The following is a 25133-nucleotide window of genomic DNA, read 5'->3' on the forward strand; positions in this document are numbered from 1 at the left end:
TTTGTCCATGCTAAACGGTCGGGTGTTTTCAGAGCGCAAGGACCGCATCTTTATTTAGTTTTGTAACCCACCCATTATATTCGTGTGCATATGCCAACAGACGCGTCTCCTTGACCAACCTCACACGTGTTGGATACAGACATCGTCCTCAGCCTGCTCTGGCAGCCGCAGAAATCCAGGGGATTCTTCCCACACGGTGTGGGCTGTGGGCTCAACCCCACGCACTTCTGGCGAAACAAAGTCTTGTTTCCTGCTCAGTGGAAACGCACTGCAATCAAACATCTATTTTATCACTAAACCGCGACCCTCCTGATCATATCAACGTGCTGTCGTCATCTGTCCAGCACAAAGCACGGGGCTCCACCACCTCAACGTAACACACGTAACTCCGAATCACGTATTAGTTACACCTGAGGCTACGTACTGAAACACACATGCTTCGGGAGCGGGTGGAGAAGGTTTTTGGAATCTCGCCTTCCCTTCTGCTTTGCCAATGGGAATTACGCGCCCGCCCGTCTGTCCTTCGTGGGGGAGCAGGGGCCTTGCACTGCTGGCCGCCCCATCTCTCACCCCGCAGCGCTGCGGGGAGAAGCGTGATGACCCCGTAATTAACCCCGGGCGTGTGTTTCAAGTCTGCAGGTGCAAACCCTCCCATGTGCATTTACTACTTTCCTCCCCGCCTGTTCGGAGGGCTCATCGCGGACCGACGGGCAGGGGCACCGCTAACCAACCCTGCCCGCCTTATCCCATCGGCCCAAGTGCCGGCCTGGAGACAAAATTCCCTTTTCCTGCCCTTCGCTGTGGCAAGAGACGCCGGGAAGGCGGCGGTTCACCCGCGGAAGTTCACCCGCGGAGCTCACCCTCACGGCCACCCGGCCCGGGGGACAGCGGGGGTGCGAGCGGTGCTGCCCCGGGGCCGGGCGGGGCGGAAGGACGAGGGGCCTGAGGGGCGCCGAGGAGCAGCCCGGAGGCAGGGGCTCTGCTCGGGGGCTGACTCGGGCCCTTCTCCGCCGGGCTCCCCCTCCTCCTCGGGACCGCGGACCTGCCTCCGCCGCCCGCGGGGGTCCCAGCCCAGGCGCCATCACGGACCGGCGGCCGCCAGCCGGGGCCGCCTCCGCCTCCGGCCGCCCCGCCCCGCCGGCGGGAGCCGGGCTGGTCCCGCCCCGCAGCGCCCCGCACCGCCGGGGGCCGCGCCATGTGCCGCCGCCCGCCGCGGGTCCGCGCCGCGCTCGCCGCCGCTGCTGAGCGTGCGAGGGGCGGGCGGGCGGCGCGGCCGGGGCGGCCCGTGCGGCGGAGCGAGCGCCGGCAGCGCGGCCGCGGGGAGAGCGGGTCCATGGAGCACAACCACCTCCACCTCCACAACGGCTCCCTCCTGGCGCACCACCGCTATGGCTGCGGCTTGGGGTACGCACCTGTCGTCTACTACAGCCTGCTGCTCTGCCTCGGGCTGCCGGGTGAGTACCGCGCCCCGGGCCGGCGGGGAGCCCGGCGGAGACGGCGGGGGGTGGGGGGCGCCGTGCCCGGGCTGCCCCGGGAGCTGCCGCGGCGGGGCGAGGCTGCGGGGTTCCCGCAGAGCCGCCGGCAGCGCCCGCCGGAGCGTCTCCCGCCCGGGTGCCTGCGGGGCGGTGCGGGGCGAGCGCGCTGCGGCGTCCTCGGGCTGCTCAAGGCGCCGGGAACGTGCCCTTGGCTTACTCGGTGGAGATCAGCACGGGCGTTTCTTAGCCAGCATCCTCACCGCCCGGCACGCCGCTGCCTTCTGCCTCGCCGGGGTTTGTCCCTGCCTGCCCTCCCGCTGCTTGCGGGCGCTTTCCCACCCGGACTCGGGCGCTCTGACTTTGAACTTGACACACAAAGTCTCGGCCCGTCGTGAAGTTTCTGCCGTGATCGGTTTGGCCGTTTGAAGACAAAGCGGTACTGAGGACAGGAGGGCGCCGGGTCTGTCCCCTATCGATCGCATGCCGGGCTGGCACTAATCAAAAGTGTAGCTGTCGAGTTTTTCTGGTGCAAATCTCTGCCTGGCTCTCGGGGGCAGGGTTGGCTCTAGGAGCAAAGTGCCGCTGGTAGGGAACTTGACCGAGGAAGGAACGCACTATCCCAAGGTTAGCAGGCAGTTGCTGTACTCGGGAGCCTGTCCCTGCAGCTGATGGAGCAGGACAGTATCTAGAAAGTCCGGTCTTAGGGTCAGCACCCCGCAAAGGCAATGGCAACGCTGACGCTGAGATCCCTGAATGCAGGTACAGGGCTCAGAAGAAAGTCCCAGCTCACAGGCACCAGCCTGCAGACTGTATAACCCTCAGCGAAATTTCCTACTTGAAAAGGGGACAAAGACAATATAGAGATGCTGGGGATGAGAAAAGCGAGAGAGACCCCAAATGGGGAAGGAAAGGATGTTTCAGGCTGGGGTGCGAACACCTGTGAGGCACCATTGCCAGCACGCAGGTATCCACAGCTCAAAACGCACAGATGCCACCCGAGCATCACATCGGCATTACTGTCTCAGCTGAGACGGAGGAGGGAGCAGGTTTCTCCTGCCGGAGGGGACTGTCTGAGGCTGCCAGTGAGATGCCTTGGCGTGCAGGACCGCGGGGAGCCGCTTGAGCAGCACCGCTTGTGCAGTTACAGACTGGGCTTCAGCAGGCAGAGCTGCCATCCCGGCGCAGCCTGGGTGGGCAAACGTCACGGCTTGCTCCCTGGCTTAACACCTCCAGCCGCAGAGTAACTCACAGCTATCCCAAGGACAGGCAGAATGAGTCGGGGAAAAGTTAGAGCAATCTGATGCGCCACGGTGAATCGGTATTTTAAGGGTGCAGTATAAAAGAGTTGGGTTGTGTCTGTGTAGAGCTACACATTTAAAGTGCCATGTGAAATGGCAAGCAGCAATGCTAGTTAATAGTCTACAATTCCTAAATGTTTTGTTCACCTTGATTCCTTTTTCAAGCAATTAATTCATAGAAAAATTTTTAATCAGACATGAAGAGAAGCCTGCCTCTGAACAGCACACATGCAATTACCACTCTGCATATGAATTGATGTTCTTTGTGTTGGCTTTCTTTTTTTTTCCTCACTGGCTTATAATTAAAATTTGAAAATTGGCTAATAGTTCAGAGAACTGGAAAGTTAAGTCCTGTATTTACCCACAGAGGATGCAGGGCATAGGCAAGTGTCTCTGCTCCGCAGCATTGATGAGTCTCAGCCCTGACCTGAAGAGACCCAGCCAGCAGGGATGAGGAGGTAGTTTCCTCTTCGTTAATCCCTTAGGGGCTGCTTAGATCTCCACAGTAATGACAGGCTCTGATTTCAACACCTGTCTCCTAGGAACTGACCAAGACCCTCTCAAGATTATCAGGTGAAGAAGTTGTGAAGCAGTCTGTGGCTAAGCTTGCCTTTGTATGTCTCTGAAATGGGGGAAAAGTCTTACGTGCACAGACAAGAAAAATCACTTAATGAGGGTTCTGCACATACTTGCACCAGCTCCCTAAGGATAGATACCGCATTGTAATTACAGACCTAGTGCTGTCATTCTAAGAACATGGTTAAAATCGGTGCACGATCCAAATTAGCAATGGTGACACGCATTTCTCAAGGGATCAGACATCGGTTGGTCAGAGCAGCGGCACCAGCGACGGCGCTTAACAGAACCGGCCGGAGCGTTTGGTGGTGCAACGCTGCCGAGTTCAGTGGACTTAGACCAGCTATGAATGTGCCAGCTTGTTCGGCGCGCGTTATCGGAGGGTAACACTGGCGCTAAGACCTGCAAACACTGCACGCGTACAGTGTGCTGGGCGCATGAGAAATTGATGAGTCTCACCCTGAGACTGCACAGAGATGAGACCGAGCTGGATATGTCTAGGGGAAGGCTCCCATGGCCAAGCTTCATTGAGGATGAGGTACAGGGTGAGAGCAGTGCTGAAAAGAGCTTTTCGTGTTTTAATTCGAAGCTGCTCTTCAGTTTTCTAACATTAGAAAATCGTAAAGGTAGCACACTTACTACCTGTTAGAAAAAGAACCCTGAAGTCTGTGGGATCCGAGTAATGAGCTTTGCGTGGTGCCAAGAATTTAAGAGAAACGCCTGATCTGTCCTCAAATACAGCACGAGTGCAGTGTTTTGCTGAAACGGAAACGGTTAACTCCTTGCCACAAATCTTGGAGAAAGACTGATGAGAGGGGAAACCAGTTAACTGCCGCTGCCTTTCCCGCTCCAGTGTCTGAAGGAAATTTCACTAACTCAACAACTCCACTTTGAGGCCAAGCGATGCCAGGCCTGGCTGTGCACGCACAGAAAGCGTCCTTTCCCCTCCCTCCTCCAACCCAGGCACGTTCAGCAGATCCTGCTCTCAGCAGCGGCTCTTTCTCCCTCCCTGTTCAACCAGGCACCAGAAAGTCTGGAAAAGGCAGAGACGGGAGAGAGCAAAGTGCGCTCCCTTCGCCCCTGCGACGGCAGCAGCGTGCAAGTGCCAGGCTGTGCCCTGAGAGGGGTGCAGCCAGAGAGGCACCGCGGCATGCCGACCCTGCCGCAGCACGTACTGCGCGCCGGCGTGGCTTCGCCTCTTCCAGAGGTGATTGCGCCTTCCCAGCAGCTGGCACGGGAGGTTTCTTCTTTTCCCTCTCAGCAGAGGCTGGCAAGACAGAGACTGTTTTCCGAAACTTGTTTTGCGTGCAGATGTGCAAAGGCGTCCCAGGAGCGTGCAGCGCCGCTGCCAGGAGCAGGCTGCGTGGGACAGGGAGAAACTGCTGGTGCAAGGGTGGGGAGCAGAGCGAGGCAGCAGCACTATAAGTAGGGTCGTACATCCTTTTAGAGGGGGGGTTTATCATTTATTGAGCTCTTCTGCAGCCCCTGCTCTGCTATCCCTGCACTCGCCTTGTCTGTCAGTCAGAGAAGACCTCTGAAGCACCTCCAGTTAGCCAGGAAGCAAGAGAAGGGCTGCAGGAAGGCAGAATGGAAGCATTTCTTGCTTTGGTAAGAGAAAATGCCAGAGAAGAGGTGTTGTCGGATGTGGGGGAGGGAAGAAATTGCTCTGATTCAAGCCAGGAGGGGGCTGGTAAGGTGAGGAAGCAGAGAGCAACAGGTACCAACTCTCAGTCCGTGCCTTTGCCAGGGAGAGCTGCACAAAGCAGCTGCACCCTAGAGCTCCTGCTATGGCCGTGCCACCAAACACGACCAGGAGGGTCGGGCAGAGGAGCAGCAACGCTCGCTGCAGATACCCGGCTTTGACCCTGATTCCTGCTTCGTTAGAAGGTGCAATGGTGACTGAGTTGCCTTGCGTGGCATCGCCTTCCCCGTCGGGGTACAGCATGCTGCTGCTGAGAGGACAAAGTGTCTGCGTTTCCTAGACCGGGGCCTGACCTGATCCACACTTCCAGGGGTCTGCTCCTGCGGACAGTGTGGAGAGGCAGAGTAAAATCTGGCTTGCTTACTGCGTGATCGCTGGTTCCACTTTGCCCCCCGATCAGTCGCCTACCTGGGGAGCGACTCGGCTTCAGGGGTCATCGCATCCCAGTGACACAAAGTTCAGGCATGTACCCAGCACCCTTGCAGCATCCCCAGGAGGTACCAGACTCGCACCAGTGCCCCAGGGAAGTGCCACTCCAAACTTTGAGAGCCTGATCTACAAATGTTTCTTTTATCCCTGCTTTAGGCTTCTGCTTAAAACCCATCCCACTGATTTAAACACAGATTCAGGACTTTGCAAGCTTGGGAAAGCAGCCCGGACACACTTGGGTGCTCCCAGCTGGAGGGTGCAAACAGGTAGCCTTCGTGTCAGACCTGCTGCTGCTGAACACGGTGTCGCGGAGATGGGGATAACCCAGGTCATTCAGAGCCCAGCCATGAGCAGAGCACGCTCGGTGGGCTCCACGTACGGGGGGAGAAGCTGCAGTCCTGACCTAGAGGAATGTGTAAGCTCAGCAGGGGTGCCTAACCTTTTCAACACGCTGTCAAGGGAGGGCTACACGTGATGGACCCTCCCCTGACAGATGACAGACCGGCTGTCCTCGCACAGCGCGTCGGCTCCTTCCTAGGGTGTTGGATTGACACGCAGGTGTGTAACATTTGCACTGCGCCCGCGCAAACTGCAGTACAGTCACAGGCAAACTGAAACGATGGAGAACTGATCCTTCTGGAGCCTTCTCCCCGTACACGCCTTGGAATAAGGAGGCTGTTTGGGAGGCGTGCAAGCCAGGGTCATGGTCCTGGCAAGGCAGGTAGTGCCAGTGGGCTGAGCATCCCTGGTCTAAGAGCCACCACCGTGCAGCAGCCCAGCTGTGCTCCCTCCGCACCCGGCAGTGCGAGGGGAACGAGACCTGAAGAGCCTTGCCATCTCCGTGCTGACAGCTGCGACCCGGTTAGCACCCTGAGTAGGAAGGGGGACAGGTAGCAGTGTCTGTCGGTGACTCACATGGCGTGTAATACCCCGTAAATACCAACGCAGGCAGAAGGTAGGTGTGCATACAGCACACAGCAGTACAGAAGTGAGTCTGACCCGTTTTGGATTCCTGCCATCTGCTGCCTGGTATATTCTTCTGCAATCACAGTACAGGCTTCTGATTAAAGAGAGCATTTCCAACACCTGAATAAATAGCCTTTCTCATAACAGCACACCTGAACAATAGAAGTGCTAAAGGAAGATCTGAAAATATGAGTGGGAGAATTGTTACATGCAGAGTTATGACCTTGACAAAACAGCACTCTTCAGCTGTCGCTCATTAGATAGAGTTCATACAACGAATAAGAACCGAACCCTCCTGAGGCCGGGTTCAACCCCCCCTTTTATTCAAAGACCATACTTTCTCTGACTTAAAATCTGAATTGGACACAAAGCCAGTACATTGCATCCTGCTTAAAGGAGGACAAATAAATTGGCAGAACTTTAGCTCAGCTGTGGGAGCAAGCGAAGGGCACTGCAGCACGTTACAGTAGCACTGCTGGGCAGAGGGGAACAAAACTGCTGCTAACGTGCTTAAAATGAGTCACTTCCTATTGTAAAGTGAATGCTTTCTCTTTAAGGAAAGAAGAATCATTATGAAAAAGAATAGATTCATTACAGTGTTCCTGCACAGCACCGGTGACAGCAAGGCGTGCAGATGGGAGGGATTCAGTTTGGCCAGTATGTCTGGAGGCTGTGGCCACTACAGCCCCGAGCCCGCGCTAATGCAGGACGAGACTTGATTGCGCGTCTCTGAATGCCGCTACAGAGCACAACCGCTAACTTTGGTTTTCTTCTGCCACATCAGTAGGAAACAACGCCGTCAGGGCTGTAACGATAACGAGGTGCAAGACTGGGGCGGCGCAGTAGACTGTGAAGTGCACAACCTTGCATGGCAGGCTGCTGAAATGGATTGGGAAGGAAAAACTCCAAAGGAGATTTTTCCTTGAAATGACAAGGACACAAAAGAAAGAGCACAGCCAGTTTTCACGGTAGGTGGGTAATGCAGAGCCCCCAGTTGTTAAGAAGTCAAGCCATTCAGAAGCACTAGGCAGTCTAATACCCTGCTGTTCTTCATCCACCCCCTTACTTAGTTCTCTCCTCCTCCTCTTTCTACTCCCCTCTGTAAAATGGGGGTGAATCAGCAGAAACGAGCCAGCAGGAGAAGGCCTTCATCCGCATACGTCAAAACAATTTGCTGTAGGCAAACAAACAACACGGAGATGTCCTGACGTGGTGCACGCTCTGCTTTCACACGCCAAGTGCAAAGCAATCCTTGGCCACAAAAGCTTTCACCTTCTGTTTCAGGTGGTCTTTTTGAGCCTTTAAACTCTTTTCCCATTAACTTTGAGACACCAGAAAAGGCAACAAAGCCAAAATTAACCCTCTGAGCACAGGAGACCTTGCTCGCAATTCCGCTGTCATTCTGCAGAATAAAGATACACATGTATGTAAGGATCCTAAACCCCAATGTCTGGAGCACTGTTGGTGCCGTTCTGGGGGTGACCTGATGGGAGAAGATGGTGTTGGGTTGCCCCCCAGGACACCAGTGGTTGTGCAGAGAGAATGAAGTACAGGCAACCACGTAGGACCAGAATTAGAGGTACAGAAGACGACCAAAAAGAGTTTTATCCCTTTATCCATGGAAGAGGACACAGGCCTGCCTATTGAAACACCGAACACATCTTTTTCGCTGAAATTGTTCTCAGTTCTACCACCTGAAACAGAGAGTCCCTGGAATGTACAGTCATTTAACTTCTCCATCTTTTCAATCATATGGTGCATCGATTGCACGGGTAGGTGCACTAGAGGTTGCTTTTGGTTTCAAGACAAATTACCTGTCAGTCTGTTACATCAGACTAGGATATTTCACAAACATTTGTTCATTCCAGGTCTGTTGTCTTCAATGTCCAGACTAGCACACTGAAGAGTGATATAGCTAGTGTGGATGCAGTATATTCTCCACGGGGGGAAATAAAGCCAAACTGCGATGGTTTTACATAGCCTGTAATTTCCTGCATATTGTGTAAAGTTGGCATAGTCTCTGAGAAAGCTTGGCCGTGGGGTTTGCAAGCATGAGCTCCTATTGCATTAGCTAATACTTTAGGAAGACATAAAGACTTTGGTTTTTAGCAAAACCACAATCAAAGGTAAAATCCTCTTAATTATTCATGTTTAGTAAAGAATTCGTGCCAGTGCCCTTATGAAATCACGTCCTCCCTCCATCCTAGTCATCCCATCAAATACCTTTGGCACCTGCCTCAGTGCTTTGGCGTTCGGTATCAAAAGGGTAGAATGGTTTTGTCACCCTCGAGCTCAAGTTACTCAGCTTGAGACCTCTTAAACTTCACCGACAGCCCACAATTAGAAGCCACAGACACCTGCCAAATGAGACACCGTGATTGCCTTGACAATCTCCGTCTGTCCAGATACGTTGCATGAATAACCAAATTCCTTTTATGATTTCTGCATTATTTTGCAGATTGCTTTTTCTCCTCCCAGCACCAATTTCCATTAGAAAGCTTTACTGCTCTGAGGCTAGATCGTCAAGATGCGAGTTTTAGACGTTTTTGTCCTTGTGTGAGTGCCTCTAAGAAAGGTTTCAGGGGCAAAACGTCTCAGAGTCATTAGAGGCTTTCTGCACTGTTGGTCCAGCTCAGGAAAGGCAGATGAGGGGGGTGAAGATGGCAAGAGGAGAACCAGATCCCTGTCACACGTACACACGTGTGTCACTGGTGAGCGCGTACCGGGCACCTTAGCTTAGCATTCCTTCTGGGCCCTTCTCACATTGCAGAAATAGCCCTAGTTAATAAAGTCGAGGGAAAAAAGCCTACTCCAACAGCCTAGGAAAGCCAAAAGCAACGCAGTGTAATGACACGTCTGCCAGACAAGTTACTGCACTTAAGCCCGAGAGGTTGGCGAGACTCAAAGTGAATGCCGGCCATCGGCATCCCACGCCATTACCGCGTCCGTGCCCTCCAGCAGCGAGGAAGTGATTTTGGCTGGATTAAAATCCTTCTCTGGCCTCCATGACCCACTGACGGCGAGTGCCAGCCGCGGAGCTGAGTACCCCGCTCACGGCATCCTTCCCCAGAGCTGCCTCAGCTATTAAATGCCGTCGGTGAGAAAAACGGCCCCGGAGGCCAGATTTCATTGTCAGAATGGAACACTAACTCTTTAATTCACTCGTGACCTGTAAGTGCAAGGCCGTGCAGCGTTTTCTCTGGCAGTCACTAACCCGGTCTCCCACGGATGGAGGGAAGTTCGGGTTGTCCTGGGCAGGAGCTTGATCATCCTCTGCCTCCAGGTTCGCTTTGGCCCTCAGAGCCGGCGTGGTCTGTCCCGGCACTGGGATTTCTAAGCACGAACCACACGAGAGCCTTCCTACAAGGTGTGAAACCTCCTCCAGTGGCAGTCCTGCATCCCTGCCTGCCGTAGCTTTCATGAGGCTTGGGTTTTGGCTTAGATCCCTCTCCATCCCCTGGGAGATGATGCAGCCATCAGCAGAAGGGGCTGACAGCTCTTCCCCCCTCACCCTGGGTGAGTGGGTGCATGCCATTCGACAGCGCTCAGATAATCGGACAACAAATAAATCAATTTATTTTAAAAATTAATCCTCACAGGAACTCTCAGGAGGGGGAAAACTTGTATCGCACCAATTATATTCTATAAAGTATCTCTACGCTTCACAAGGGTTTAAGGAAGGATCTGAGGATATGATAATAAAAGAGAAGAACAAATGATGTCAGCCACGAGCAGGCACCGTTCACAGACCTCGTCCCCACCTGCTGTAGTGCTGAGTTTGTGAGAGGAAAACATGGAACTGTCCTGTCTTGAAGGGCAAACAGCATCCAGGGGTTGTTTTAAAAAACCACATAACCAGCTATAGCCAACATCACTGATAAACACGTTTACTTTGCCACAGACTTTTTTTTTTTAAATAATTCCTGTTACGTAGCTTCCATCAGAAATCACTCATTGTCATCATCTCCTCCAGAGAGCTCCCACACAAAGTAAGGGCCGAACGCCGTCCTCGTCTCCAATGTGGTAACCGTCGGCAAACGGCTGTTAGTACTCGCGGTCGGATCTGGCTCTGTACCTGTTTACACTTTAATATTGCCTCCTAGCTTAGAGGAAATCATCTACTCCCATTAAGCCAAAACACCACTTTTTTTCCCACCATATATTTTTAGCATATTGTACTTACAGTCTCAGAGTTTCTAAACCTAAGGAGGAGTATGTTACTAGCATATTTTTTCAAAGCAATTTAAAATTTCCTGTTCGTAAACCGTCTCTCTCTGTGCCGGTCAGGTGACTAACGCGAGGCCTGCAGAGTAGTTTCACACATGGCACAATAATTTGTAGGGCTCCTAGCAACAACTGTATCGGCTAGAAGGTGTCATTATATTCAGTGACCTAACGTTTATCACGCTCGGTCAGCGACGCTTGTGGCTACTTCATTTAGGTAGTTTACGGCGCTGAACTACTGAACCGCGCAGCAGGCCTTACTCCCCGCGCGGCGGCACTACAGCCGGTGGTGTAAAGGCTGTTTCGCTGCGCATGTGCAAAATGCTCTCCGCAAAAAAAAGCCACCAACCCACCAAATCCCGGGAACGTGCCTGTTTCTTCTTTAGACAGATGCAATTGCTCCTGCTTAAGCTCGCACGCTGAGATAACAGCCGGTGGAAGGAGCTCTGCGACTCCCCCGCAAAGCCGGCGGTTAGACGCTGTTTGAGCTACGACTGTAATCCATGAAACAAGAAGCTGGGGAAAAATTGTGCCTTTAGGTCACGGCACTGCTTTGAGGAGGCACAGAAGACTGCCCTGGCTCTGCAGGCGAGGCAGCGTGGCTTTGGCACGGGAAGCAAACCCAAATCCACGTGAGAACCAAGGTTTCTCCTAAAGGACAGTCGCTCTCAGATACGTAGGGCCTCCCACGGCATGAATTTCAGTGCTACAATTTGTACTCGGCAGCTGGTAGCTTCGGATGAGATGTCAAAGGAGAGATGTAAGCCTCCCATGACGAACCTGGCTGAGTTAGAAGGCCTCCGTATTTTGAGCAGCACGGACCGACGGTGTTTGGGCGTCAGAGGCATTTGGGTGCTGTGTCTCAAAGGCATCCTCGGGACTGAAGGGAAAAAAATTGAGACCGCCATTTCTTAGAGTTGCTTCTCATCGTCTGCTAGCGGCACGTCAAGGCTTCAGCCAGCTAGTCCCTAATCAAGCCCTGGTTCTCAACCAGATATTTATAAATTCAGAATACTGCACTGCAGCAAGCGATGCTGGCATAAATTCCCATCTGTCGTCCCCTAATCAACTCCCAGCACAGTGATCAATCTCTTTCAAATTCAGATGATCTTAACTACTTAGTACTTAGAAAAACCACTGCTAGAAATGGGCAGCGTACCATCCAGGACAGTTTAGGGGCACTGACCTATGCAGCAGCTGTAGCTCCACGTACATTACAGTCAGATGTTTTTATATCTCCATCATCATCTCTGCCATAGTCCTCATCACTGACTACAACATTAGTGCAAGAATTAGGGTAAACAAGGTTAAAATGTGGTCGCAAATGCTCGTCCATCACCTTTCACCTGCAGTAGGTAATCTTTGCCCACGGGAGAGCTTGCGGGCACCGAGCAGGCGCCCAGGAGTCACTGAGGTGCTGGCACAAGGACACGGTTGTTCCCACAGAGCAGTGTTCCCACCCATTTCCCATTTTACTGAGCTTTAGGTAGCGTTTGAGGGCACACCAAGGACCAGCTTAACACTGGCTAGGAAATGGGTGAAGGACTGAGACTTATCCATCGCTCATCTTCTCTCTCCTATACCGCATGCAGCAGGAAAACACTCCCAAACCCTGTGCTAAGACACTCTCATACCGGCAACTTTCTGCTGCACCCCAGTATATATCTGTTTTCACGAAGCAAATGATATTACTATATGTCATATCATCCAGCCAGAAGAAGCCCTAATGTGATCCCAGGGAAAGCATTTCCAATACAAGATACCGTAACCCTTGCAGAAAAATTGGATAGAACTTGCATGTGCTTTGTCAGATCAATTTTCTAATCCGGCTCACCAAGCAAAGCTCACTGGCGTTAGACGAATAACTTGCATTTCAGTACATGCTGTTACTGCTGCTGCTGGGAACCCTGAGAAAGGCGGGGGGAGAGGGTACGGAGGAAAGCACTGCTCATAAATCTGCTCCCGTAGGAAAATGGGAGTGGAGTTAGGACCAAAGAGCAGGACCCTCGCAGTGGGCAGAAGGGGTGGGAGCTGGGCGGCCGTGCCTGGACACGAGTGCTTCAGCATCCCTGCAGCAGCTCCGCTGACAGTCAGGCCAGCATTACCATCAGGGACCAACGTCCTCAAGCATCCCCCTTGCCGCATGCTGGCTCCAGCTGCCGCCGCTGGAGTGAGTCAAATCCAGAGGATTTAAAGAGAAGATGAACCCCAAGGGTCACATCCAGTATCTGTGAAGCTGAGCCACTCAGCCTGGCTGGCCAAAACCAACAGTGGCTGCAGAGTCATGATAAACACTCCAGCTCGAGGATTTCCTTGACAGTACATCACTCACCGTACCTCCGGGGCTCGTCAGCAGGCACAACAGAGGCATTTCGTAAGCGAGGGAGTGAAAAATGACACAGCAGTTCTGACTACGCCACCCCTGTCTCCCACGTCTGCTCTCAGCTGAACTCAGGACAGTTGCATTCATGTTAACGGAGCACAGGATTGGGACAATTCCCCTGAAAGTGATTGGAGACAAAACCATTGGAAAGATCATGCTTTTTTTTTTTTTTTTTTTTTTTTAATTTAGGGAAGGAGCCAGTTGATTGTCATGTTTGGTTTAGTTTTGTTCCAAGATACAAAATTAATATATTAAGTTAATAGAAAAATAGGTGACACTTATGAGGGCTATTACTCAAGATCATTCACTCCGCTGCAGTTCATTTCCCTGGTGGCAGAAATCTGCTCCCAGACAGCAGGCTCAGAAGGCATTTATAAAGGAGGAAGTTTTCTCCAGTGCCAAGTAAAACAGTTTAAAAAAAAATAAATGAGCATTTTCAGTTGTAGGACATATGTTCTAGGTCATCATTACCTTAATGTCAGCAACTTCCTTTCTCTCTGATTTAAAGGAATCCTTACAATTATTGTTGATCTGTTTCGGGAAATCCATCAAAGCTGGCAGAAATGTTTGAAGCACTGAATGCACAGCAGAGGTGATTTATAGAACACTTACGAAAATGTCAAATACAAACATTTGGCAGTCTCTTGTACAGTAAACCAGATCTGATTTTTAAGCGCTACTTCAGATATTCTAGCCAAGTGACATAAACTTCTGATGGGAACAATCTCAACTGTCTCATTCCAGCCATACTGCTAGTAGGAATAATAGGATTTATCCCCCCCCACCACCCAATTCAAGACTACACAGTAAGTTCTAGTAAACGTGAGGAAGTAGTTAAAGTCTGGCTGCACCTTAGTGCTCCAGGAAAGCTCTCGAGGACTGCAAGGGCTGTTTGTGTCCACGGTGGTGAGCTCTGCCTGGGCAGGGGCTATAGGATGGAGCCCTTCCTATAGCATCCCTTCTAGCGCTGGTTCAAGCAGCCAGTACAGCGTATCCCTAAGTTGAACCACAGCTTTATAAGACTGAAGCAAACCAGCCAGTGAAACAGCAGCGGAAAGACACCAGCATTTCACTACAATTTATAAGTGTCATGCGGTACATCTAGGCGTGGTTTAGGTGATGGCTCTGTATTGTGGTCAGAGTTGCAAGCAGATGCTTTTTCAGGAAACTCAGGGATGTTTACACTTGGGCTGAGTCAGAATATCCATCACATCTGATGGATTCTTTAAAGGAGATTTCCTTAAAGTCTCAGCTGTATCACTTCAGAGGAAAAATGCCTTCCAGATGAAGGACTTCTGAAGAGCAGCTCTGGATAAGCAAGCAGGTCTTTGTGGGGCAGATGGTGTCGGTGGTGGGAAGCGAGCTGCTTCCCCAGAGCCCACCTGTAGGACAGCGGGTCAGACAGGCAGGGCTGGATTACAGGAGACTCATCCTGGGCACACATGAAAACTTGGAATGCTGTGGAGCACCTCCAGCTCCCAGGAGGAGCTGAGGACATGTGTTTCCCTGGAAGTCCTCCTCTCGACTGGGATCCCAACTCAGTCAAGAGAGAATTACCTAATCCAGGTGGCTTTGATTCCAGCTTTTTTCAAGATGGAGTTCAAAACTAGAACAGGCAGGCAGCATGAGCTAGGATGAGGAACAAAATATCTCTCTCCAAAGCCCACCCCACCCTTCTCATTTGTCATATGTAAAAAAAAAAAACAGTGAAAAAAGCAAGGGGGAAAATAAGAGAGAGTGTGTGTGTGCAAGATGCTAATTTTTTTCTCCCACCGCTCCCTCCTGCTACCCCTGCCTCCCTGCGCACGGGCAGGGGTCCCAGCACCCCCTGCCCAGGATGCTGCTGCCATGCGCAGAGGGCAGCAACAGCGCCAGGGCCGTAACTCTGCATCTGCTCCGAGGAGATAGCAAAGGGCTGCTGGACACCACCTAATCCTGTGTTTGGAGGGAAGGTCCCAACTTGCTCTCTGTCCCTTGTCCTGGGCTGCTGGGACACTGAGCGCCAGTGTATCCCACAGCTGAGCAGGGCCACATGCTCCTCTCATTGCCACAGCTTCTCCAAGGGACCCAACTGTAGTGTTTGCTTTCTGGTTTCGTGAACTATATTAAAGGTGGTCATGTTGCCAAGTGCTTGAACAGAGCTACTGCTCCAAGCAAGCGCTCAGAGAAGCTGGTGTTACGTCTTAATAGCCTAACTCTGTGTTTCTGTCTCCACAGCGAACATCTTGACAGTCATCATCCTTTCCCAGCTCGTGGCTCGCAGGCAGAAGTCCTCCTATAACTATCTTCTAGCTCTAGCTGCTGCTGACATCCTGGTTCTCTTCTTCATCGTCTTTGTTGACTTCCTCATGGAAGACTTCATCTTAAACAAACAGATGCCTCAGGTACTGGACAAAATAATTGAGGTCTTGGAATTTTCTTCCATCCACACCTCCATTTGGATTACGGTTCCGCTAACGATCGATAGGTACATAGCTGTGTGCCATCCACTGAAGTATCACACGGTCTCCTACCCCGCTCGTACTCGAAAAGTCATTGTAAGTGTCTATATCACCTGCTTTTTGACCAGCATCCCCTACTACTGGTGGCCCAACATTTGGATCGAAGACTACATAAGCACATCGATGCATCACGTCCTCATCTGGATCCACTGCTTTACCGTTTACTTAGTGCCCTGCTCCATCTTCTTCATCCTGAATTCCATCATCGTGTACAAGCTGCGGCGAAAGAGCAATTTCCGACTGCGAGGGTACTCCACAGGGAAAACAACAGCCATTTTGTTTACTATAACTTCTATTTTTGCCATACTTTGGGCACCAAGAATAATCATGATATTGTATCACCTCTACGTATCTCCTATAAACAACAGCTGGGTGGTACATATTGTGTCGGACATCGCCAATATGCTAGCACTGCTGAACACTGCAATTAATTTCTTCCTCTACTGTTTTATTAGCAAAAGATTTCGCACAATGGCAGCTGCCACACTGAAAGCCTTCTTTAAGTGTCAGAAGCAACCCGTGCAATTCTATACAAACCATAACTTTTCCATAACAAGCAGCCCTTGGATTTCCCCGGCCAACTCTCACTGCATCAAAATGCTTGTTTACCAGTATGATAAGAATGGAAAGCCTATAAAAATATCACCATGAAAAGGGCAATAGTTGGAGTTTCTGGGTGCAAGTTCTTTTCAAGAGGTTACATCTTCAGGATGTAATTTGCTGCAATGGCTCTTTTGAAGAGTGGTCATTTGATTTCATTTCCCTGGGAGACCGAGGGCAGATCAGACTGTTAGGAGGGAAGAGGAGCACTTGATTTTAGGAGCAAAAGCGAGAAGGCAAACGCCTCCCTCTCTTACACAGCATTTTGAATATGCTTCAGAGTTCAAGTCTTAGTGTTCAGTCGCACTCCAACGTTTTGCATCCCAGCACCAGTGCAGCCCAAAGTCATTGGAGGGGGGAAGCCGCAACAGCATTTAATTACAACCTCTTAAAACACAACAACAAAACCTTACTTGACCATGCAGTTCACTATCGCCAGAGCAAACGGATGCTTTTATGTACCGTGGAAGGTGCCAGTTCTGGTGCGTGCACTTGCCAAAAATGATGTGTTGTTTCTGACGCGAAAGACCACCGCACACAGTCTTGCTGTCGAGACCTCGCTGCAGGAGGCGGCCTGCGAGACACGAACTGTGACAAGCCCTTTTGGCTCGTTTGAACAAGGCTCAAGGACCGATACCGTACCTGTTGCAGCCTTGGCATGGAAAGCAATCCTGCAGGCTGCCAACATTCATATGTTTTAAGTTGTTATTTAAGAATGGGACCAAGACAAGGGAGCTCGAGGGAGGGAGGGAGGTTTCTGGAGCCAAGAACAAAAGCAGCATCTTTTTTTCCCCCAGCTATGCCAGTTAGGGTGTCTAAAGACTTTCAAGCGTGAGGCCAAGTCCTGCCTGATGCAGAGCTCCCACCGAAGCTGCTCCTGCGAGGTTTGGTGTGATCACAGCCTTCAGGTTCCTTCTTAATAAAGACTCTCAGTTATCCCCTCTGTTCAGGTCTTTAGGGATTAATGTATAAAACCCTCAACCTAAGATTTTCTCCTGACAGATGATGCCATCCTATTGCAGATTTGCCATTTAATTGTTAAAAGAACTATTTGCGAAAGAAATCCATTAAATACCCAACAGCAGTAAAGACTTAGATCAGCTTGGACTAAGGCTTTTAAATATTTACCTTATTTAAAGCAGCTTAACTTCTCTTCTTTTGCACTCAAAAACCAGCATCCCAGCAGTGCTGAGTGTAGAAAAGGAGGAGAAAAGAGATTTACGGGGAGGCTGAAAATGCATTTCTTTTAATTTCTCTCCTTTTCAGATCTTGGCACATGGTCTCTCACAGCCACATTCCACAATCCTTTTACTTCTATATCGGGCACTTAATGCAGCCTTACCGAACGCGAGAGCAACTTCCTGGCATGGTGAACACAAGCACGCTGCGGTCAGTGGACGCAGCAGCTTTCAGTATCTGCAGATAAGCAGCAGCCTGGTGCTAGCACCGCGCTTGTGCCTGTGCCCGTCTCCGTTGCCAGCGGGGAGCTCGTGGCGCGTCAGGGACTCACGCAGCCAGGTCCTCTGAGAAGGGATCCGGTCAATCCCACTTTGGTGGGATCTGAGGGCTGAAAGCACCTCTCTAAACCCCAGAGATGGCTCAGCTTTGGTGCATTGCCCCTAAAAAACGCTAAGTCTGTGAAAGTTCCACTGAGGACGACAGCCCGGTTCCCGCCTGCCACAGAGGTTGCGTTTGCACACCAACTCGTGCTGGTGTCCTGCAAGAGCAGGACCCACGCCAAATCCGAGGACGCCTTTCCCAGGAGGGAAGGGCAGGGGAAGGCAGAAGCCATGAAGGCTGGGACCCCAGGCGAGGGCTGGCTCACGCGTGAAGGGGCTTTCTCAGGGCAGACTGAGGCTGCTCGGGTCAGCCAGGAGCGGCAGAGGCGGGATGCCCAGCGAGCGCACACCACTGGTCCTCTCCCGCCGGCAGAGCCGCTGGGCTGCGAGATCCAGCCGGCAGCAAGAGCTGCCGGGCACTTCTTACAGGGTGCTGAGCACCCCGCGGACCACGCTGGTTAGAGCGAGGAGAGGGGCGCGTCTGGGGAAAGAGGGAGCTGAGCAGAAGCTGCCCCTTCCACCCACCGAAGGGATGCTACCACCTAAACCTCCCCAGCCTCCCAGGGAAAGGAAGAGCCCCCCTCGTCCTCTCTGTCCCTGCGATCTCAGCAAAACTTCACGCTCACTTGCAATAAAGCGTCAGAGGGACGCTCAGCCTCGCTGTCACGGCGAGGGTACGATTACTGCTCCCTTCACCAGTGTTGTACAGAAACTCAGTTTTGTGGCCATACCTTCTACCCTCCTCTCAGAAACCTCTCTCTGGTCTTTGTCAGTTGATAGTAACCAAAGTTACCTTATGAAAAAGGTACTGTATGTTTCATTTTGGGAAAACACTGTATTTATAACTTATTTTTATTCTAAATTTGTTATGAGGAATGCTTGTCTGAGTTACATGTGAATGAGTCTGAAGTGCAATATCTATATAGATAAGTGGTTCATTTTTGAGAATGTATCTATTAAAAAAATTATTTATACAAGAAATTCACTATTCTACTTAATATAATAGTAACCTTACAGAAAATAGTGAATGTTTAGGGCTTTTATTTATTAAAAAAATTCAATTAAGTGCATGGCATATGCTGCCATTCACATGGTGTGACTTATTAGTTTTTGTAACATAACGTTTATCCTGCAAACTAGCAGTGTCATCTGATTTTTCCTGTCCTGATGATGTATTTTTGTAAATTACCATATTTAAAACCAAAATCTTTCTGCGTGAATATTTTGTTTCCCACTAAAATTAAATTGTTGTATCTTCATTTGAAAAAAAAAAAACCAACCAACCTCGCAACCCTTTTCCATATCATTTTAGAAATGACAAGGTGCAATTTTCCATGTACAGTGAATGGGTCATTTCATTTCTGATAATTTAGGGCTTTAAGAGCTTACTTCCAAAGCCCCTTGGAGTCAAAGGGAAGGTTGCTTGTGGGGTTCGTGGTTGGTTTTTCCAATCCCCATCAACTTAGGAGGGCTTTGGATCAAGCTGTATCTTGTTAACAGATATTTGAAGCCTTCTTAGAGTCCAGTTTGGATAATAAAGCCTTGACTTTTTAGTCTGCCATATGGGAGCTGCTGTTGATAATACTTGCCTTATTTTTGGTTGTGTGAAGCATCTTGCAATGACTGTTGCTAACTAGCCAATGTCTTGCTGTATTATTCGTACCTCCTAATTTTCCAATAGTAAAAAACTTAACCAAGCACATCTAGTGTCACTATTTAGGGAAAAAGTATCCTAGAGACAAAACCATCTTTGTTGTGGAGATGGTCTTTCATACTCTGTTTAATTTCTATTTCGAGTATCTACTATTAGATAAAAGAAGCTGTGAATGGACAGTTTTACAAATACTTATAGGTATATGTCCTTGAAGGCCACAGCTAGGAACAAAATACTTTTTAGATGAGTTGCTGGTATATAAAGTTATGGGACCTATCACCTATTTAAATTGTGAATATTGATATTTTCATAAGTAGACAATATATTGTGTTTGACAAACTTGTTTGTATTATAATAAATTATGAGATGGTGCATAACTTACTACTGTGTTTGGAGCTATTGTTTGATTTATAGATTCTTATGATATACTTTTGATTTATAGGTACGTACAATATACTACAAATAAGACCCATCCTTGCCAACCATTACTCAGTAAAACATGGCCTTGGGTTAGGGGTGTCGATGCAGAGGGTCCACATGTCCGCAAAACAAGAGGGCTTACGAAGACAGAAGGGGACCAGAATTCCAACGAATTGCTTGTCTGGAGATGAGCATCCAGAGCCCCTGCTCCATCAGCTGGTCCCAAGCATTTTGGGTTTCATATGGGACTGTAGGGTATTTCAGTCTGTAGCAGAGATAAGGATCCCCCACGAAACACAGCACTTATGTTTATCGTGTTCAGATATTTAATATATACATCTGTATTACACCTGTTACCAGAAATAGAGAAAAAAATAACTATGATGAAAAAATACAAAATACTAGAGATAGAAAGCGAATTCAGAACCTCAGGGGACTGCATGCGGAAGAAGCCCAACATTTCTTGAAATGAAAAAATACTAACGCTATCGTACGCTATTCACGCGCAATTCAAATGTAAAATTTTGTGGGATCAACTCCTAGCTTCTCTGGAGAAGTAATAGGACATTAAAAGATTATTTAAAAAAATATTAAAAGTAAGCAGAGCGTGGAGTAGAGAAGGAATTGATGAGAAAAGTCCAGTGTCTTAGAGATGAAGAAACGTAGGGTTAAGTGCACGAGAGGAGAGGGCGATCCAGGTAACGCCAGACCCGCTCGCCAGGTCTCCCTGCTGTGAAGGGCTTGGGACCAGATTTGAAAGGACAGCATCAGAGAGACAAACGAGAGGGAAAGGGGCACTGCCTGCATGGAGCTTATCAGAGTTGTTCCGTATGGAGGGAGCCTGGGACCCGCCTGTCTCTCATTAACAGCCACGACATGAGAGGTACCGATGAAGTGCACAGATTATTAAAAAAGGCATCGGACTGCCGGCGGAGGACTGAAGGAAAGGTATTTCATGTAAGAACCAGATGACCTTGAAGATTCAAGTGATAAAATGGGACGAATTCAATAGGAATAGACACAAGGCTCTCCACTTGTCCGCCTGTAACAATACATTTGCTGTAAACCCAGCAACAACCGAGAACCCAGTGGTGCCAGCTGGGCTGGAATGCTGATGAGTCACCAGCAGAAAGCAGCTGAGAAAAATCCCAGAATTTAATCACAGACATTTCTAAAGATACAGCATAGTATTAATTGCATTTTGCAAGACTTCATGTGCCATATGCATATATATACATATCTATCTCAAGAGATAAACAGCAGTAGTTAGAGATGATCTTGATAAAGAAACAGAGCTGGACCAGGAATAGGTGGTTATGACCTTCCCTCAGGGAAACATACCCCTGGAAGTCAGAAGCCGGTCTCTAACTACCAAAGCAGGGAGGCTCAGCAAAAGCCTCTCCAGCAGCCCAGATCTCCCCAGTGGTCTTAAACTGAGCAGAGGGGGGGTCACAAACAGGATTACAAGGCAGGCAGCAGGATGGACTGGGACCACGCACCCTTGGAGCTGGCAGTCCCACCACCCTGCACCAGACCCTGCACCTCCCAGGCAGCTCAGCTCCAAGGTCAGCAAAGGTGTCCCCCAAACCCATCCACCCCACCGGGGCCAGCACAGGAGCCGTGAGAGCCACGAGCTCGTCAAAGCGACAATTAACTTGGCAGCGCTCGCTGAGGCGCTACAAACAGGAGCACTGCTAATGCATTCCCCGTTGAACTCACACTGACTTCTGCCTCAGCTGTTCAGTTCTTTGAAAACCTCTTTAAACCCACCAAGTGGAGTAGAATAAAAAGCAGCCTCACACGGTCTTGAACTGTTAAATTATAATCCCACTATTAGCAGGCTGGGGCTGGATTTGCAGGATCTGCCTTTCTGACAGCATGCAATTAATCCCCAGGAGTTGCCAGACACAACAAGGGGGTTGAAAGGCTCCAGTCTTTTGCAATAAATAGGCATCACAAATGAATTTACTATTAGCTTGCTACAGTGAACCAAAGACACATAAATATTTATTACCATTACAAAATTGTGTCAAAAAATTAAAGGTTCATGTTTTCCTGCCTTACCAACAGGCTAGAAACCCTGCTCCACCTATTCCTTGCTCAGCACCTTCTTTTAGCACACTAAACCGACAAGATGAACCGCAGGCAAAAGTACAATACTGAATATTACAGTCAGCAGCTTAATTTGCTGTAACCCAGCAGCGCCAAGGACCTTCAGCTGAGCGTGGCACCCTGCGCTGGCTGGTGCTCCACGGCAGCGTAACGAAACAGCGCCTGCCCCGAGGATGCTGCAGGGACACAGTGCCCAGGCAGCCGGCTGCAGCTCCACGAGGTCCATCAGGTGCTGGTCAGCCTCGGCAACGGATCACAGGAAAGGCAGTAAAACAACCTGGAACGGAGAGAGACCCCGGGATGGGTCCTGCCGCCGGAGCCCGACTCCTAACGGGGCAGTGACCCCCAGGTACAGGGGCAGCACCGCAGATGAACGATGGTCTTCGCATCCCCAAACGAGGAGCAGCAAAGGGTTAGTGCCACCGGATGGATCAGCTTCCCATGGTTTAAAACATCAGCGGCTCCCACCCTGGCAGTGCCACAGCATGGCGAGGCCACCCAGCCACGGGAGGAGAGCCCGGTCCCCAAACCATCCCCGCAGATCTGCCTCGCAGGTGGGGTTCACCTCGCGAGCTGGAGATGCCTGTTGTGTAGACAGCTCCCCGACAGCCAGTTAGCAGAGAGATTAATCTCGGCTGCTGGAAGTGCCCCGAGCAGAGCGGAGGGGTGCCACGGTATTGCACGCGCGAGGGCAAACCAGCCCTGCCCTGGGGAAAGGGCTCAGAAAAAAGGTACAGAATTTAAATGAGCAGAGACTTTTCCCTGCTGGATTTTGTAAAGGAGTTTGCAGCCCAGCTGCAGCCCAGCTGCAGCCCAGCCAGGCTTTCTGACCACAGGATTAGAGACATTCAACCTTGTGAATTCACTCTCGCTATAAACCTGGAGATGGGCAGTGGTTTCCAGCGGTACCTTCCTACTCGTCTGTCACAGTCGTCTTTGTAGATGTAACTGATTCTGCTGCACTGAGCTCGCACAGGTTTCTGTCCCGCAGGTACAGACCTTCAGCGTTGCTGTGTTTCTGGGATAAAGGCCGAGATGTGTTCCTGAGGACATCCGTCGGAGCTTCTGACTACCGCACATCACAGGTATTGGGGGACGTGGAACCACGCAGGACACTAAAACCACACGGGGATGCAGCCAAACCAAATCGTGCATTTTAGCAAATGTTGCTTAAAACGGCCTTTAGCAGAGATCCCATTCCCTGATTCTCTTCTATATATTTTCAAGGGACACCCCCCCCCCCCAGATCCTTTAATGTAGAAGAGCACACACTGGAGTTTTTCCCTCCTTTTTCTTTCTTTTATCTACTTAGGAGTTCCACAAAAAGCTACCTAATAGAACTGCAGGCAGTTTCAAGGAGAGCATAATTATGCCCAGTAACACAGGAGCATTCGTATTACCTCATCGTTTAGCTCTGTCACTGGGGGGCTCAATTCGAACAGAAGCACCCCAACCCCCCGTGTCACGCCATGAATCCTAACCAGGTCCTACTGCACGTGGCTCGAATGATGTTAGATAAACGCTTTGCCTGCGTTTAAGACAAGAAGCCCACGTTGGTGCAGAGCCCCTGGGCTTGTATGGAGCACGTGTCCCCCCCCCCCGTCCAGCCACCTCCTGGCAGGGACACGGCACGAGTTGGCTACACAACATGTTTTCATGTCGGGGGAAACGGGGAAGTTTGGGGGGTTGCTGCTATGAGCAGCCCCTTGTCGCTAAACTGGAAAGCGCAGAGCACTATGCAGAGCCCTAGGGTGCAGAAGCCAAGGCCAGAAGATGCGACTTTTTTATTTTAAATTGTAGATGTCAAGGGAATCACATCATCTACATCTTTCTGATCCGATGAAGTAGTCTCTTTAAAATAGCATCTGTTGTTATTTATCACAAGTGTTAATAGAGGTTATGTGGGGAAAATTTAGCTGAAAGTTGCTTTATAGATTACAACTGACTCAGGTTAGAAAAGTACAGACTGAGTCGAGAACCAACGTACTTCCCATGGCCTTTGCTCCTGGTATATCCCGACAGATCAAGGTGTTTGCAGGGAGGGTGCCCTTCACGCCCAGCACAGCCCACGCACCCCCAGTGAGCCACAGGGGGTTCCTCCCCTTCCAATGCTCCGCACACCGGCGGCGTGAACGACAAGCAGCCCTGCACGCGCTGGTGAGCGGCTCTGTGTCCGACTGCCATCAAAAGCACCACGAATCCGACTGAGCCCACAAACTGGCTCAACTACAAGTCACCCAAACCTTCTTTTAAAGCTGCGTGCATCCCGGAGGATCTCCGGCAGACATCTGGCCACAGCTGTCTGCTTAATCAGCTGCCTGCAGGAAGAGCCACGTGCATAATAAACCAATTCTCATTTGAGCCAATATTGCACTGGCATGACCTTTTCCAGGAGCACGTATATGTAAACCCCAGCAGCCGCGTGCGGGAAGGCTCCTGCCTGACAACTCACCGCTCGCAGCCGAACCAGCGTACGCCGAAGAGGAGAACAGCGCTTTGTGTCTGCGAGCACTGAGAGGGTAGCAGCGCTCGCGGGGTGAAGATGAGGATACACATCTGCAGACGAGCTGAAGGAGGGACCTGCTTAATGTGCAAAACCACCAGGCTCTGCGTGAGCAACTGCACCAGTGATTCAGAGAAGAGAATGAATAGGGAAGAAATCTGCAGTTTAATTAAACTACTAGGAATTATAGAATCATAGAATCATTCAGGTTGGAAAAGACCTTTAAGACCATCAAGTTCAACCGTTAACCCAGCACTGCCAAGCCCACCACTAACCCACGTCCCCAGGCACCACATCTACACATCTCTTAAATCCCTCCAGGGACGGAGGGACTCCTCCGCTGCCCTGGGCAGCCTGGTCCAGTGACTGACAACCCTCTGGGTGAAGAAATTTTTCCTTATATCCAATCTAAGCTGTTTCCCCTCATCCTATTGCTTGTTCCTTGGGAGAAGAGCCCAACACCCACCTGGCTACACCCTCCTTTCAGGGGGATGCGGAGAGCCATCACGTCTCCCCTCAGCCTCCTCCAGGCTCAGCACCCCCAGTTCCCTCAGCCGTTCCCCATCAGACTTGTGCTCCAGACCCTGCACCCTTCACTGCCCTTCTCTGGACACGCTCCAGCCCCTCAGTGTCCTTCTGGCAGTGAGGGGCCCAAAACTGAACACAGTATTCTCGGGTCGGTAGCTATAGCAATGAGTTGAGGAATCAATAGGTGTAATTATAACGAATAA

The 25133-nt window shown here is 50.5% G+C and overlaps 1 protein-coding gene across 1 annotated transcript; it reads left to right on the top strand.

The window, feature by feature from the left end:
* Window positions 1-1187: 1187 nt before the first annotated feature.
* GPR139 (G protein-coupled receptor 139) lies at window positions 1188-16868 on the top strand. Its single transcript, XM_054842830.1, has 2 exons — window positions 1188-1454; window positions 15271-16868. The coding sequence occupies exons 1-2, from the start codon at window positions 1196-1198 to the stop codon at window positions 16203-16205; spliced, it is 1194 nt and encodes a 397-aa protein (XP_054698805.1). The 5' UTR covers window positions 1188-1195; the 3' UTR covers window positions 16206-16868.
* Window positions 16869-25133: the final 8265 nt, after the last annotated feature.

The sequence above is a fragment of the Grus americana genome, chromosome 15, assembly GCF_028858705.1.
Source record: "Grus americana isolate bGruAme1 chromosome 15, bGruAme1.mat, whole genome shotgun sequence".
Taxonomy (NCBI): Eukaryota; Metazoa; Chordata; class Aves; order Gruiformes; family Gruidae; genus Grus; species Grus americana.

Coding starts and splice junctions, on each gene's coding strand:
- GPR139 (XM_054842830.1), top strand. CDS start 1,196: ATGTGCCGCCGCCCGCCGCGGGTCCGCGCCGCGCTCGCCGCCGCTGCT. Junction 1,455..15,270: donor GCTCTGCCTCGGGCTGCCGG/GTGAGTACCGCG, acceptor CTGTCTCCACAG/CGAACATCTTGACAGTCATC.